We start from the raw sequence: 14757 nt of genomic DNA, 5'->3' as shown, positions 1-14757 counted from the left end.
CAATTGTGTCCCACCCCCCGCCGTGGTTTTCGGGGTCCCGCGCTCCTCTGGGGGACCGTGACCACGGCATAGGAGCTCACCATAGAGCCCCTTGAGCAGACGAAGAACGCCGTTCTTCGTCTGCTCTGTGTGATTACTGAGACTATGGCGCTGTAATCACAGCGCCACCTGTCTCAGCGGTCACTGAACTGCAGCTTCTGTCACAGAATCCCTGCGTCCCATGGTCCGGAGCGCCTTATAGAGCGCAAAATACGGCGTATGTGTATATATGTATTGCTTCTGACCTGAATAAGAGAGGTTTAGTAGTAAATATTTCCTGTAAAAATATAACATGATCGTAAAATAATGATGTTACATTTGTCACACCATTCTTTGGCATGTGAACCATATTGAAATGTTTAATTGCCATTGAAAGAACAAAAAATAGATGTGATCACATCATATCCTTCTCTTTCAAACTGAAGTTTGTGAATTTTACTAAAGGATTCCTTACCTTTAGAAAAGTAATATGTCTGTGATTCTTTGTTTTTATATATCTGGCAAACTCCTCTATAAACGAGCACATCCTTATATTTTACAGTACAGAGCAATTTTACCCCGTTTTTTAAATTCCAAAAATGTAAAAAACTAAAGGGTCTATTCACTAAGCTGCCATCGGCAGCCGAGTGAATGACCGGCCTGAAGTGAAGTGAGCTGGTACGGCTGATTTCAGCCGTATATCGGCTGGAAACAGCCGTACATCGGCTTGCTTCGCAAGACTTCGGGTCGGCTGAACATGCTTTTTTTTCCATGTTCGGCTCGACTGAGCCGCTCGGCCATGTTCGGGAGCTGTACGGGCTATAGTAATTAGCCCATACAGCACCCCTTCGGTTCTACTGAACCGAAGGGGTCCTGGGCCCGAAGCTAGCCGGAGGATCGGCCGAAGCTACGGCTAGATCCTTCAGCAGCTTCGTGAATAGACCCCTAAGTAAACCTCTGCAATAAAAAGAAAAATGTTATTTTGTCACCCATGTTTTCTTGTAATAGCCTGAACTTGCCAAATCCTTATTTCTCTTATATACTTAAGGATTTATTGCACTAGTTGAGAGAAAACATTAGTGTTCATTGATTTACCATCAGCATGAGTCAATGGGGAAGGTAAAAGAGAGTCAGGCTGCTGTATTAAGTTGTTAAATTAAATAAGGTGTCCTTGGCATGCCTTTATATGCAGTTCCAGACTGTAGAATTTGTTCTTGTAATTGCCTCTGCTTTTTGGACCTTACATTCAGTTCTTAGTGCTTATTCATATTCTCTTGGGATTTTAATATAACATTGAACTGGCAGAGTCCTGAGAGTTCAAGTACAGCAGTACAGGGGTTAGCACAACAAAGGAAAAAGTGAATGGTTATCTGCTTGTGTTTATCTCTGTTTTTGGAGCTTTCATTCAATTCTTGGTACTTATTTGTGTTCTCTTGGGATCATAATATACCATTAAACTGGCGGAGTGCTGAGAATTCCAGTACAGGTCTCAGGGGATAGCAGAACAGTGGAAAAAAGTGAGCTGTTATTTTTGCAAACAACCTGGAAATATTAGGGGCACCGGTGTGTTAAAAGGGAATGCATTTTTAAACAGTAACCTCTACTGAGATAAATGTAAAGAATGGTCTACATTTAGCCAATAATGCTTTGACAGTACTCAGTTGTTATTTAGCATTTGCAGACGCAGATGGTCACTTATTGCTCAAACTCACTGTGCAATCCCTTCACTTGTGAATGTCGGGGCAAAGCAAGTATGCTAATTTAGCTACGGTATATTCTTTTAAAAAAGCAGAACTTTCCCCCAAAAGTCCATAAATCACCTATGCATGCAGTTCTGCATGCTCATCCCTACACATCTGTAAGTCCTATTTAAAATATAAGTATTTTTTTTGTTAACTTACACTTTGTTGTGATCCCACTTCCTGGTATTGAATAGGTCCCAGTGATGTATTCAGGGCCTCACAGCTGTCACCTGGGAAGACTACATCAGCAATGCCTTACTAGGGAACTCTTGTAGGTAAACTGCTAATCTGCGTAGAAAAGAATGAATGGTCTTTTTCTTGAGATATCTTGAGATTTCATGGAGATCTAACGAACATGCCTATTCATTCTTCTTTTTTGCACATATCTTGTGCTAATGTTATAGGTTGGTTGGCCTTGAAAACATTAAAAAAAAGCAGGCCACTGATGACGTCTAGAATTAAAAATGGTGGTGCAGGATTAATAGAGAACAGGTTCATTAGCATGTGGCCAAATAGAAACAAAGGTGACAAGTAATAACATTTAGCTATGTTTATTTTGTACTATTTATTACAGTGATGGTGGCAGTTTCAAATGAGGGAGAAGGGTCTGCTTTAAGTTACATGAAGCGTTTGTTACCTTCTGTACAAATCATTATTTAGCTTTTTTTTTATAGGAGTTATTTATTGATTAAAATGATTGATTTAGGCTTATGGTTCCCCCATCTAACTGTATGATATTTCAAGTTTTCAATACCATGTACTATGTCTTAATTTCAGAGCACTTGCTCACAGGACCCTTTTGATTTTCTTTTTCTAGGTGTAGAAGAAAGTAGTTTGGACAGTTTTGTGTTTGATACTCTCATTCCCAAACCAATTACTCAGCGCTACTTTAATTTATTGATGGAACATCACAGGATTATATTATCTGGACCCAGCGGAACAGGAAAGACATATCTAGCTAACAAACTTGCTGAATATGTTGTAAATAAAAGTGGCAGAAGGAAAATTGAGGAAGCAATTGCAACCTTTAATGTGGATCACAAATCAAGTAAAGTGAGTAAGCGAACGTATATTGATTTATCTCTTTCAAGAGAATAGAATAGTTGGAAACTATATTGTGTTTTCAGTATATACAAATTTTAAGTATTATAACATTTTTCTGAAAGAGCCTTTGCATTTATACTTGCTTGGGGTTTCATATTTTAAAATTGCATTTGTTACTTAGATTTGCATCCTCACATAGTGGCTGTAAAAGTTATTGCAGGTGCCCAAGGATATCAAATGACAGGACTGAAAATCTAAAGTCTACCAGCTACCTGAAAAAGTCTAAAGTGTATAAGAAAAAAAAAACGTAAAGAAGCTTTGGGTTTTGGTTCATTTACTAAAAAGGCTGTTTACTTAGTAAAATAAACTTTATACATATAGTGAACATAGTGAGCTATATTAAAAAAAAAGTGAGCCAGAGTTTACATTAAATACCCAATTATGTGCAAGGTAAAATAAAAAAAAGGATATTTGGTAGAACATTATTGGTTGATTTAAAACATACATAAAAATATGTGAATCGAAAACCCTGGAATGACAAATGCCTTTTGCAAATTACTGAATGGTATAAAAAAATGTATTATTGTACCATAGAAGATTTAAAACAAGAAAATTGAAAAAAAAGGCAAAAATCCATGATAATCATAATTACTTTAAAAATATGTTCCATAATCACACTGATTAACAAGGTGTTGCGTTGTTAAAGGTACTACTGTATGGCCATAGATATGGGTATCTACAATAATAAGACAATAATAATGAAATTGAAAAAAGGTAATTCATCATATGTTTATCAAAACATGGCATGTAAATGAATACTGTGTATATCAGTGACCACGCTTTCTAGATAGACAATAGACATCTCACTTAAAGTGTGATAATAGTGTTCAAATGCTGGGATACGTGTGCCAACTAATTTATTATTTGCTAAATGTGCATTTATATCACAAAGCTGTTGTGGACAAGGGATTTCAATAAGATACAATTTCTATAATCAATAAGATATCATCCTATAATCTTTTTAAAGTCAGACTGATATTTTTGTTTCATCTAGCATTTCCTGTCCTATTATAGCCTACAAGGTCAACAAGAGATCACACTGCATAAAGGAATGAGCTGCAAAAAATAGCACATTTGGCTTATGATAGGTTCCCCAAATCCTTATTACTTTTCCTGAGTACTGAAAGCATATATATGCCATTTTTTTTAATAGGTCAAAGAGAAGTGAGTAAATATTTGTACCTATAGCTACCAATCAAAATTATTATTTTTAACTGTTTTGACTGCTCTGCTAATATAAAGTATAACCATTGCTTTTCGACTTCAATTCACTCCACCCAATTGCCAGCCTCTGCTTCTCACACTCTCATACACATACAGTATTTGATTCCCAAGAATGTAATTGATCACATAATCAAGTATGGTGCCAATTATCTTTCTGCTATAAATGTATTTTAAATTAAAGCAGTTGTATTACAACTATAATGTGCAGATATTTGTTATTTTGAATGATCTGGAATAATTGTTGCTCTATACAGTAGAAGTAAAAATTGCATTCTCCTTTTAATTGTTCTGGCAAATAATGCTATAACACAATTTGTTCTCATTCACATGTTGAAAATAGCAGTTCTACCTTTCTTTAACATACTTTCTTTATTTTTAGGAACTACGACAGTACCTAGCTAATCTCGTAGACCAGTGCAGTGGTGATAATGATACTGACCTCCCGCTGGTAGTAATTCTTGATAATCTTCATCATATAGGATCCCTTAGTGACATCTTCAATGGATTTCTAAACTGTAAATACAGTAAATGGTATGACAATTCTTTTATGTGTCTTTTGCTTCTATGTAAGATATGTTTACATGTGACTGTACAACTATGCCAGAATGACGCAAACATGGGCATTATTGTGTTTGGGTGTTTAAGGAGAACTCCAGGTATATAAAAAGATAAGCCTTGCAGTGGGGCTATCCGTGCACTGCAAGGGTTAACTGCTTGTTTTTTTTCTAGGGGCCAGAATAAAGAAGATATACTCACCTGATCCTTGGTTCTGCAGCGGTGAGTGCTCACCTCCTTAGCCCTCCGCTCCACCTGTGGTATGTCACTTGGCATCCTCATGTCTAATGCAAGTGAATAGACTGTATTAGACGTGATGACACCAACGGGGCTTAGACCGCTGGAACCCGGGGGCGAAGAGGCAGTAGGGACCGTTCTAGCAGCCAGGTGGGATCAAGGATCAGGGGGTTATTTTTTTTGTTATTTGAGCCCCTAGAGAAAAATGAGAAGTTAACTCTTGCAGTGCAGCCATGGCCAACTGCAAGGGTTAACATTTTATATGCCTGAAGTTTCTCTTTAATTCTGAGAATCTCTGAGAAGGTAGAAGCATGCAACTTAGTGCCTTGCTGTACAACATCTGTGCTGTATTTGCCTATTATAAAGTGAATCCATTTTTTCTTTAAATGTATAATTTTCAAACCTATGTTCTAATGAACATTTTGCTCATTAGAATGGTAGCTGGCTGCTGTAGCAAAGTGGATCTATAATGAACATCACAAGCAAATTTAAATATGCCCACATATCATAACTTATGAATTTGCAACATATTTTTGAAACTCACTCTGTATCCTGTTATGAGCCTGGTGTGTCCCATTTCATGTTTGATCTAGAGCCTCCATATTGACAAAAAGGAATTAAGCAGTAACTATGGCATCCGGTTTTGAGATTTCACCAATGTAATTTTAGACCCCCAGCCCACAATACTTTTCCATCCCCTCTAGGCGTCTCCACCTTAGACTGCGTTATAAATGTGTACTTAAGAATAGGACTTCCTGTACAAGTATGAAGGAGATCTGTGCCTGGCAGACATCAGTTCTGGAGCACTCATAGGATTGTTGACAGAGTGTGGTATGTTTAACCTGTGCTTTGCTGCTCCACTGAAAAGGTGTAAGTTCCATATGCTCTTAACATTGCCTGTTCTCTAAGCAGTCATGGCTTCTGACATCAAGTGTGGACAGGATAATGCTTCCATCTAAACAGTACAGTGCCAATACTTAGGATTGTGGCATCTCCCACAGTCATCAGAATGGGCAAACTGGAGAATAGTAAAAGGTGACAACCAATTTCAAATAGGTTTGGGGCTGTGGGGAATTAAATCATTTAAGAATTAGAATGGTATCTGGTTCTGTTTAGAAAGTTTTTTTGTTTTAGAAGCGCCAGGGACAATCCTTATCCCTCACAAGGAAGGAATGCTAAGCACATATGCAAGGTGCAGTCAAGGGAACTGGAACATCTGAAAGAAACACAAAAAAGGGGTGCCTTTCCTAGTGCAGTATCGTTTATTCCAAAAGAACAGGCATAAAGGTGACCTGACAGGTACTCACAATACTGAAGTTTAAAACTAACTGTAGAACAGTAAAACCGGAGCAGTAAAAGAATCTGAATGACATGTTCTGTGTAAAGCACTGAAGGGGGTGGGGCGTTGGAAGGGGGCGTGCCCCGGAAACGCGTCGACACTTCAGTGCTTTACACAGGACACGTCATTCGGATTCTTTTACTGCTCCGGTTTTACTGTTCTACAGCTAGTTTTACAGCTTGTTTTAAACTTCAGTATTGTGAGTACCTGTCAGTTCACCTTTATGCTTGTTTTTTTGGAATAAACGATACTGCACTAGGAAAGGCGCCCCTTTTTTGTGTTTCTTTCACTGGTTCTGTTTAGGTTTGCTGTCATTTTAGCAAAATGCACTCCGGTTTTCTCTTGTAAACTTGCAACTGTTCAATATAGGACTAACAGCTCTCGGGTCTATTTATTTATTTGCTGATTTGCACCAAACACAAGCACCCAAACACAAGCACCTTAGTGGGATGCAGAATATGAGATTGATAGACTCTGCAGAGGAAACAGGGATTGAAGGAAAATGCCACAGCAGTAAACAGGAGGAGAAGCATAGATAAGTCAGAATATAGAAAAGGGGGGTAGCGGGACATGGAAACCCACAAATCAAGAAGTGGATTTTAAAACACTATAATTTTTGCTTATCAGTTCAATTAATACACTTTGGAAGAAATTAAATTTTCAACTCTAGAGAAGTCGAGAATTTGTTTTAATATTTTATATTTAATATAAAAAAAATGTGCATATACAGGAGTTACAGCATCCGGGTTCGGCCAATCAAGGGTTTCGAAGAATTGGAACCTAGAAGAAGACGCATGAAAATGGAAGTCTGCCATAATGTGCTAATATGCTGTGCATACAAGCACAATATGGCTAAAAGCTCCAGGGGGGCTCTTTTTTTCATGCCTAACTTTACCTCCACTTTAAACAATTGATATAGTTATATGAATTAGTTTGAACACATTATTCACACTCAGAAAACAAAAACAGTGTAATATTTTGACCCTAAGAATATCAGCAGCTCCTTAAAAGAAGTAACAAGAAATAAATATGTGCTCGGATGTACAAACACTGCACATTTCTATGAAAACACTGATCTGTATTATCACCATGCAATCAGTGAAAACACAATTACTGATATTACATGTAAATCAAATCTAAATGTAGCACTACTGTCAGGGTGGTGTGGAATAACCCACAAATCGGTATAGCAGGCTGACATCTCGTCCTGGGCGCATCCACTCTTGGGGAGGACGCCTTGGCATATGGTAGGGGCAAACGTTGGGTGCCAGTTACTTTAGACTTTTTGTTATGTCATTGCTAAATTCAACTTTGGCAGAGAGGTTTCTTGGTAGTAGTTGGTCCTTCAAGAGCAGCCAAAAACATATTATGACCCTGTAAGTGCAGTCATGGTTCAGATCTATGACTCTATAAGAGCAGTCTTGTGTGTGTGCATTATTAAACCCTCCAAAAAAAAAATATTGTAGCTGCATACCTTACATCACCTTCAGGAGAGTGACCTTTTTTTAATTTTTTGCACCAAAATTCAGCCTCTGAAAATTGCCATGTGCATCTTCTTCATACAGGGTTGCTTTTTTTTTACTTCAGTGTCTCCCTGGAGCCACCCTGACGTGCCTTACTGTGTTTGGCCAACGCTTGCACAGTAGGGGCCACTAGTTGTGCTTAGCGGACATGTGCACAGTATGTGCCACTGCCTGCGCTGCCTTCTGTGCCGCATATGGGTTAGGCAGCACATAAAGCATCATGGGACATGTTATCCTGAAGATTTTAAACTCAGCTGTGCCCAGGGCATGCTCCCTGACCAGAAGGTCACAGCAGTGCTGAATGGAGGGATACAGGACAGACAACTACAGAACATCTGCAAAGTAAGGATTTGGGATACAAAGGAGAAATTAACAATATATCAGCTGCTGGCTAGGTGGAGCTGATTTTAATGAGCAATATAACAGTGAGTATTTAATACTACTTTAAGTTATGATGGATCTTTCTCTCTGAACAAAAATATGCAGAGCACAGAAAAAGTAAATAATTGCTCAGGCTGGCTGTAATATAGTAATTTAATATAATATAGTAAATAATTGCTAGCTGCTAAAGCAAACCCATAATTTAACTAGGGACACTCCAGCCTAATGCAGGCTCCTTACATAAGTAATTTATAAGCACACCTGCTTATTTATTTTAAGATGCTCTTCCTATTGATTATGTTAGACAGTGGCTTATAATATTCTTCTTACACATGATTATTGGTTCCCATTTTGTAAAATAACAGAATATACATTTGTAGTATGATCATTTCCATGTGCAATTATCTTTCAATCCATTTCTCATTAGCATTAGGTAAGGTTATTGGCATTGATTGCCACATTTTGCCAGAAGGAGTTTATTAAAGGGAACATATCAGAAGGTGTCACATTTTGTATGTGTTATCTTGGATGTACACATCTTGTTTCTTGTATTGTGTTCAGGTAACAGGCGACAATAGTACTCTTTTCTTGTCACTGTGACTTCATGGAACAAATGTCACCAACAACAGAAGAGATAAATAGATCTGTTGATTACTTTATTGTAGTGCTTGGTGTCTTGTGAAAGACAGTAATGACGTTGTTGTGTTAAATGGCAGTGTTGTAACATCAACATATTTCAAAAAGAATGCTTGCTATATTCTTTTAGAATGTTTGCTATATTCTAGTTGGGGTTTGATACCATATATATATATATAAAATCACATTAACAGTGCTTTGTAACAAAGTTCATCTTTACTAGATGATTTTCAGATTTTCCATAATGACCCAAAATGAATTTTCACATTCACACTCCCCTGCACTTACACACACACACACAGCTCTGATAATACGCCATATACCTGAATAAAAGATTTTTGCAGCAGCAGTGGCATGGCAGTGTCCGACACCCCAACTCAACCCCATCCTTTATAGATCATGTGCAAAAATATTTAAGAGACAACACCTGTTACATGCCAGCAGACTAAAAAAAAACACCCATCCTGCACAGCGATTATTTTAGACTAGCTAGCAACAGCATGAAATGCACATGCCTGAACCAATTGCAGACCCTGCTCCTCCCACCCATGAGTCTCCCCAACAACAATATCTTCAATTAACTCCACATTATTAGTTATGATTAAATCTAGGATGGCATTTTTTCTAGTAGGGACCTCCACCATCTGGTCCATGAAGTTGTCTCTCAACATGTTCAAAAATCGGCCCTCCTTGCTTGAACTTGAGGTTCCATTAGCCCAATTTATACCCGGGTAATTGAAGTCGCCCATCACGACTACATTGCCCTCCCTCCCCGCAATTCCAATTTCGGACTGAAGATGGGCCTCCCCCTCCTCCCCAATACTAGGAGGTTTGTAACAAATACCCACAATAAGTTTACGACTATCCTCCCCGGTATCCAGTTCTAGCCATAAGGATTCCACGTCTTCCCTACTGTTTGACGTGATATCATCCCTTATATGCGTATTTAGATTAATATGCATACTCCCCCCTTCTCCCACCTCTGTCCCTCCTGGACAGGTTGTACCCCTCTATATTGGTGGCCCACTATATTGGTGGCACATTGTTGTCAACATTTTCAAATAGTTAGGGGGGAACATAATTTTAGGACATAGTGCACTGCCCACCAGCAGTTGGTGGCCATGGCTGATTGTGGGCCAAATTGGGCATAAATTCACAGCTTGTGTACATTGTTAAAAAAAATTATGAACATCTAGAAAGGTGAGCACCTCACTTGTAGTAATTCCTTCACCTAGCAGTAATTAAACACTTGTATGCATCTTTTAAAAAATACAGAAACAGTTTCCAACATTCTTGTGCAGTTACTCTTTGCAGAACTTCCTAGGCTTCCTGTAAATGAAAAGCAGTATAGTTCAAAGACAGCATGAAACAGAGTGAGCAGTGACAAAGAGAAATATCAAGCCTGCACAGCCACAGTCACATTCCTTTATCAAGCTGGCTTCTTACATGTCTTGCTTGCACCCCAGCTGCATGCAGTAACACCACACATAAGGCACGGAGGGGTATTCAGCAAGTAGGCCTGGCACAATTTCAGGTGTTTACAAGCTGTGTCAGTGGTAGTGCCCTGCAAATATTGCCTTTGAAGACTTTGGGCAAAATGCAGTGAATTCACATATATTAGGCGCTATGCACCCTTAGAAGCCATGGTGCCCTAGGCCAGAGCTGAATGAGTCTCTTTGCTGCCTTTGTCACATGTAGAGCAGCCCATTAAAGTAAGTATGGGGCCTTAGAACAGAGAAAGGTGTGATTCTGTATAAAGGATCTCTAAAATCCATGCTAGGTATGCAGATCACCTGGAGTTACACCTAATATGTACCTAATATGGCTCTCACCCAAAGGTTGAAGACTTCAGGTTTATAAAAAAGTGCATATAGTATACCTGCTACCGGAAAAATAAGCTGCAAAAAAAAAAATCATGCCTTCATCACTCTGGGAACTAATAGGTTTCTCAGTATAGTGAGGATGTACAGCTGCTTGGCAAATTTGCCAACTCATCCCTTTAATTACTGACATACCTAAATGATACAGGTTCCATGGTTGATTAGATTCAGTCAGTTCAGTACCTGCCTTTTATAAGCCATACAACCTGTGTAATCTACATGTGTCATTCATTAAGTGGAAGAACTTCTTCTTCAGAACATTAGCAGTTCAGGTTATATATTTGTAATGGTTCGATACACACATGCACTATCTTCACAATATCTTGCTCTTATAATGGTGTATACAGGTTTTAAATTCTGTATTGTCAGTAAGGCTGATTATATCAGTTTGAACTGTTTTTTTTTTGTGTATGTGTGAAGCAATTCCAGCAAAAATGAAAAATGTTTCCCTACATCACAATGGGATATACAGTATGTATAAAATGGCAATTTTATTTTCTATTAGTAGGAATGTCAGTTTCTACTTTTTCCATTTTAACATGTCATGGAAGGATAGGTTTATGCACTCATGGCATCTTGAAAAAGAGAATGGGTCCTTTGACAATTAAAAACTGACATTTTAACTATTAGCCTAACATAACTAACTCACATTTCTAACTATTAGCTAAAAAGCTAGTTTCTACTCTGTCCTTTTTTTTGTCGTAGCATGACAGGTTTTTGCACTCATGGCATCATCTTGATAAAAGAAGATGGGGCTTTTGATGATAAGCATTCATCAGGTGTGGGGAATGTTGCTAACACTTCAAATTGCTTTGTGGTGTGGTTCCACTTTTCTAGCCCTTGACAATTTAGGGGGATTTAGAGATGCAAGAAGTCTTGTATGACAATACATACATTAATCTATTTTCAGGGTTTCTCTGAGTAATGTAAGGTCACATTTAGGAACAATATGGTAACATTGGAGACAACATATTTGCTTAGTATGTAAATATATCTGTCAGCATGGCCTGTTTTATTTATTGAATATTCTCTCTTGCAGCCCCTATATAATTGGAACAATGAACCAGAGTATTTCCTCATCACCAAATTTAGAACTGCATCATAATTTCAGGTAATTATTTATTTCAAATTCAGAGATTGTGGGATTTGAATCTTTGATTGACAATCTAAATTATTCTGGGTTTTTTTTAATGTTATAGAGCTAGTAAAATATCCAGTTATCTGTAACATTCTTAATGCATTTTTTGGGAAACACCATAAAACATTTAAAACAAGAGTCTCTAATTATTTGGCAATTACTACACAAAATGTCTATAATTTTAGTAAACACACAATATGACCAGGAGCAACAAATAAAATATACTGGAATTTAGGTAAAATCCCTCAAACCAGACCACAAGGTCTTGTCAACAATTTAGAAATACATGTACGAGAGAAGCACAACCCCATAGAGCTAAGTGGGTTATTCTGATGGGAACATCAAAAAAAAGGGAAAAAAAACAAAGATTGCTGCACAGCTAATATCAAAACTTTACCAATCACATTAGAATGTATGCAACATAACTAGATAATTAATACATAACTGATAAAAACACTTAAGAACATGTCAGTCCCCAATATATTCACAATGGATATTCAAGTAATACATATCTTATATCAAACCTTTTCCACTAGAGCCTTGTTGAACAATTAGTTCACATTATAAATGTCAAAGATACATCCAAAAAATAAATCCCCATAAATGATAAGTTAATAAATACACAAAAGAAATACCTAAGCATTAACTATATAAGACAAACATGTAAGAGTCTTTTGTCTAGACTTTGCTGAGCTAGTTGTACAACATGATTCTAGCAGAGGAGGTTTGCTATAGGATATTTATTAACTATTGGGTGTGAATGTATTTGAATATGAATTGATGTGTTTTTAAGTATATTTATGGGTTATAGATGATTTATTTTGTTATGCTGTATATGTTCTAATGTGAACAATAAAGTTGTGATATTAGCTCTGCAGCAATCTTTGTTTTTTTTCTCTCTCTCTTTCTTGTGTTAACAATTTTGAAATGGGAAATATCCAGACCCCTAATTGCTTTGATTATTATCTGCACATTGTTGGTTATGATAGTACGACAAATATGTACGGTTTACGTTTATTTTAATATGATGAAATACTGTTCATCTCAGGTGGGTACTATGTGCAAACCATACAGATCCAGTGAAGGGTTTCCTCGGAAGATACTTAAGACGAAAACTAATTGAAATGGAAATAGAGAAAAATATGAGGAACAATGACCTTATAAAGATAATTGAATGGATTCCTAAAGCATGGTACCATGTCAACGGTTTTCTGGAGACGCATAGTTCCTCGGATGTCACTATTGGTATGAAACTCTGATTTTAATATTGGCCATTGTGCTGCTTTCTACTTGAATGTATTTGATTTTGTAGACTACTTAGAGATAACACATTTACATTTGATGGTTTAGGATTAGTATCTTTACCTGTTGTGGAATAAAAATTCTCATTTGCATTTATCAGTATAAAAAACAAGATTTTGTTTTATTGGCTGGGGCTCATTACGTGACATTCTTGAGCTCTTTGTTTCTTTTTAGGGATGTTATATAACATGCTGCACCAAATGACACAAAATTAATTGATGGCATTTGCTTAGTTGCAGCTCACAGATGGGTATAATTTTACACTTGTAAACTGTTAAATACATGAAGAAATAAAGTCACAAGCACACCATGCATAGAATGGCAATGTATCAATAAATGGACTATTGCTAAATTACTGTTAAATACATGAACGCTAAATAGATGAAATGCATGCATGGGAGCTGTTAATTGCCAATGGATTTGTCTGTCCATCAAGTCCTGCAGTTTTTCACAGCCCCACACACGCACAGACAGGTGGATGACCTTCTGACTGGACAGTAAAAGAACCACAGCAGGTAAATAAATAATCCTCTGCTCTACTTTACTCTCCTCCTATAAGCATGTTCCCTGACAACACTTGACAGCATGCAGCACACCTGATTGACTCCCAATTTGAGTGCTGCTGTAAAGGGGTTACAAGAGGCCTGTTCCAAGTCCAGTTCAAGTACTTATGCATGTTACATTAAAATAAACATATTTTATTATTTATTAAAGCACATGCAAACCCAGAGGCTGCCATTTCAAAACCCAACATTTACACGGCTTCATATACCGCTATCAAACAAATGGCTGGAAAACATTTTTTTTGTGTGTTTTCTGAGTGGTCAAGTGACTGCTACATGTCCTCCATGATCTGTGCACTGACATCTGAGTATTGACTATCTGCTTTTGCAAATCTGCTGAGAAACAAAATGACAGCGAGGCTCTGTGAAGGACCTGCTGTCAATCAAATTCTTTGATCCACCCTGTAAGGTGGTGCTGCTTGTGATGTAGGCAACAGGGAGCATCACAGGGAAGCCATAAACAATGGTTTTTTTTTCACAGATCTGAAGCATGCACTGTGTAAAAGATTCTGAATATTGTTGCCACCGCAAAGCAGGCAAGAGTCAGTCACTGCCAAGCTCAACAGCTATTTTCAACAATGTGAAAACTGGCGGCTAGAACTATGAGGTGAGTGGAAATCACTCATCTCATAGTTCTCCTTTAAAAAAGGCACACAGGGTTAAAAACTCTTATTTGGGAAGCTGTAATGTGTTGTTTTTTGTGTGTTTCCTGACACTTTAATAATCTCTAATAGCCTTAATATGTGTCATTTACAGTGTATCTGCCTGAAGTACAAAGTTAATCACTTGCAATCCATTCATTGTAATTTAATTGATAGACAGCACACTTTTCTTGTTGAGTGGGTGTTTTTAAACTTCTTTTTATTTTAACTGTGCTTGTGTGCAAACTCTAGCATGCATGGGCAGAGTAAATGTGGTTGTATTGCAAATGGATGTAGCAGCTCACAGAAAAAAAACAAAACACAAATGAAAGTGACTCTGCACCACGTGATCACTTTGACCAATTTGTGAATGGCACAATGATGATCATAAAGTAAAGTACAGAGCCAATAAAAGTGTCTCTCTACCTTGTGATTGTTGTGACCAATTAAGGTTTCCAAAAATTGTTAACAACA

The 14757-nt window shown here is 37.5% G+C and overlaps 1 protein-coding gene across 2 annotated transcripts in view; it reads left to right on the top strand.

Annotated features, from left to right (window-relative positions):
- NAV3 (neuron navigator 3) overlaps positions 1 to 14757 on the top strand; it is a 269901-nt gene that overhangs the window by 234366 nt on the left and 20778 nt on the right. For both annotated transcript variants that reach the window (XM_018572850.1, XM_018572842.1), the window contains 4 exons: positions 2578 to 2813; positions 4468 to 4619; positions 11679 to 11750; positions 12826 to 13022. In XM_018572850.1, the coding sequence (XP_018428352.1) occupies positions 2578 to 2813; positions 4468 to 4619; positions 11679 to 11750; positions 12826 to 13022 (657 nt within the window). The remainder of the gene's footprint in view (positions 1 to 2577; positions 2814 to 4467; positions 4620 to 11678; positions 11751 to 12825; positions 13023 to 14757) is intronic.

Source organism: Nanorana parkeri, unplaced genomic scaffold, assembly GCF_000935625.1.
Source record: "Nanorana parkeri isolate BGI_ZX_2015 unplaced genomic scaffold, ASM93562v1 scaffold45, whole genome shotgun sequence".
Classification (NCBI taxonomy): Eukaryota; Metazoa; Chordata; class Amphibia; order Anura; family Dicroglossidae; genus Nanorana; species Nanorana parkeri.
This window is presented reverse-complemented; position numbering and strand designations above follow the sequence as displayed.